Genomic DNA, 1,825 nt, shown 5'->3' on the forward strand with positions numbered 1-1,825 from the left:
CAGCGCTAGCCCCGCCCCACTTCGGCAGCCAGCGATTGGGAGATGCAAATACCAGGTTCTCTGCCCAGCAACGGGTGACGCGCCGCCCGAGCGCGAGGCGTGGCCCGGCCGCAGCCCAAGCGGGCACCTCGGTGTTTACACGGGGCGGCCCCGCGCGCGCCGCAGCGGCCCGCAGACGGAGAGGGGGAGGGGTGGCGCGCGCGCCGGCGGGGCCGCGCGGGGAGAAAGACACTGGAAGGCGGCGGGGCGGAGAGAGGCGCGCGCGGGCCGCGGCCGAGCAGGAGGCTGCAAGGAGAGCCCGCGGGGGCCCTGGGAGTGCAGTTCCTCAGCCCCCGCAAAACAATGTGTGGCGTGCTGCGGGGCGCAACTTGCCGGAGGCGGCGGGGGCGCGCCGAGCCCGCCTGAGACCGCGCCGCTGACCTTCTCCCCCCGCCGTCCGTTGGGCCCGAGCGCCCAGCTTCTCGCTCCCCAGCTCGCGGGGGCCGGGCCGAGCTGCAGGGCGGGGCCGCCCCTCCGTCGCTGCTGCCTCCTCCCCCACCCCCAGCCGCTGAGGATGCGGACGGCCCCCGGCGGCGTCTAGCGGCCCCGGGCCCAGGCGCGATGGTGCAGCAGCGGGGCGCGAGGGCCAAGCGGGACGGCGGGCCACCGCCCCCGGGCCCCGGGCCGGCCGAGGAGGGGGCGCGTGAGCCCGGCTGGTGCAAGACCCCGAGCGGCCACATTAAGAGACCGATGAACGCGTTCATGGTGTGGTCGCAGCACGAACGGCGGAAGATCATGGACCAGTGGCCCGACATGCACAACGCCGAGATCTCCAAGCGCCTGGGCCGCCGCTGGCAGCTGCTGCAGGACTCGGAGAAGATCCCGTTCGTGCGGGAGGCGGAGCGGCTGCGCCTCAAGCACATGGCGGATTACCCGGACTACAAGTACCGGCCGCGCAAAAAGAGCAAGGGGGCGCCCGCCAAGGCGCGGCCCCGCCCCCCCGGCGGCGGCGGCAGCCGGCTCAAGCCCGGGCCGCAGCTGCCTAGCCGCGGGGGCCGCCGAGCGGCGGGAGGGCCTTTGGGGGGCGGCGCGGCGGCGCCCGAGGACGACGACGAGGACGACGACGAGGAGCTGCTGGAAGTGCGCCTGGTCGAGACCCCCGGGCGGGAGCTGTGGAGGATGGTCCCGGCGGGGCGGGCCGCCCGGGGACAAGCGGAGCGTTCCCAGGGGCCGTCGGGCGAGGGGGCGGCTGTCACCGCCGCCTCCCCGACTCCGTCGGAGGACGAGGAGCCGGAGGAAGAGGAGGAGGAGGCGGCGGCGACGGAGGAAGGCGAAGAGGAGACGGTGGCGTCGGGGGAGGAGCCGCTGGGCTTTCTGTCCAGACTGCCCCCCGGCCCCGCCGGCCTGGACTGCAGCGCCCTGGACCGCGACCCAGACCTGCCGCCCCCCTCGGGCACGTCGCACTTCGAGTTCCCGGACTACTGCACCCCCGAGGTTACCGAGATGATCGCAGGGGACTGGCGCCCGTCTAGCATCGCCGACCTGGTTTTCACCTACTGAGCCCACCGTCAGCGGGGCGCGCACGCCCCCTAAACCAGCTGTTTACATACAGGAATCAGGTATTGGGGCCCCTCGGAGGCCGAGGCTGGCACCCCATCTCCCGCACAGCCTCCCCCCTCCTAGACGTGCCCAACCCCCTTCAAATCCAGACATGCCCTTCCCCCGCAGACACACCCCAAGGCATCCCAACCCCCACCCTTTCTCCGACATCCAAGCCCCTCCCCATCTTACCCCCTCCCGCACAGCCACCAGCAGCCAGCCCCCCCTCCGATACACCTCCCGTCCC

At 73.7% G+C, this 1,825-nt stretch overlaps 1 protein-coding gene across 1 annotated transcript; it reads left to right on the forward strand.

Moving 5' to 3' along the window:
• The first annotated feature begins 251 nt into the window (after nt 1-251).
• SOX12 (SRY-box transcription factor 12) lies at nt 252-1,809 on the forward strand. Its single transcript, XM_024128517.3, has one exon. The coding sequence runs from the start codon at nt 601-603 to the stop codon at nt 1,537-1,539; it is 939 nt and encodes a 312-aa protein (XP_023984285.1). The 5' UTR covers nt 252-600; the 3' UTR covers nt 1,540-1,809.
• Nucleotides 1,810-1,825: the final 16 nt, after the last annotated feature.

Source organism: Physeter macrocephalus, unplaced genomic scaffold (genome assembly GCF_002837175.3).
Source record: "Physeter macrocephalus isolate SW-GA unplaced genomic scaffold, ASM283717v5 random_1357, whole genome shotgun sequence".
Lineage (NCBI taxonomy): Eukaryota > Metazoa > Chordata > Mammalia > Artiodactyla > Physeteridae > Physeter > Physeter macrocephalus.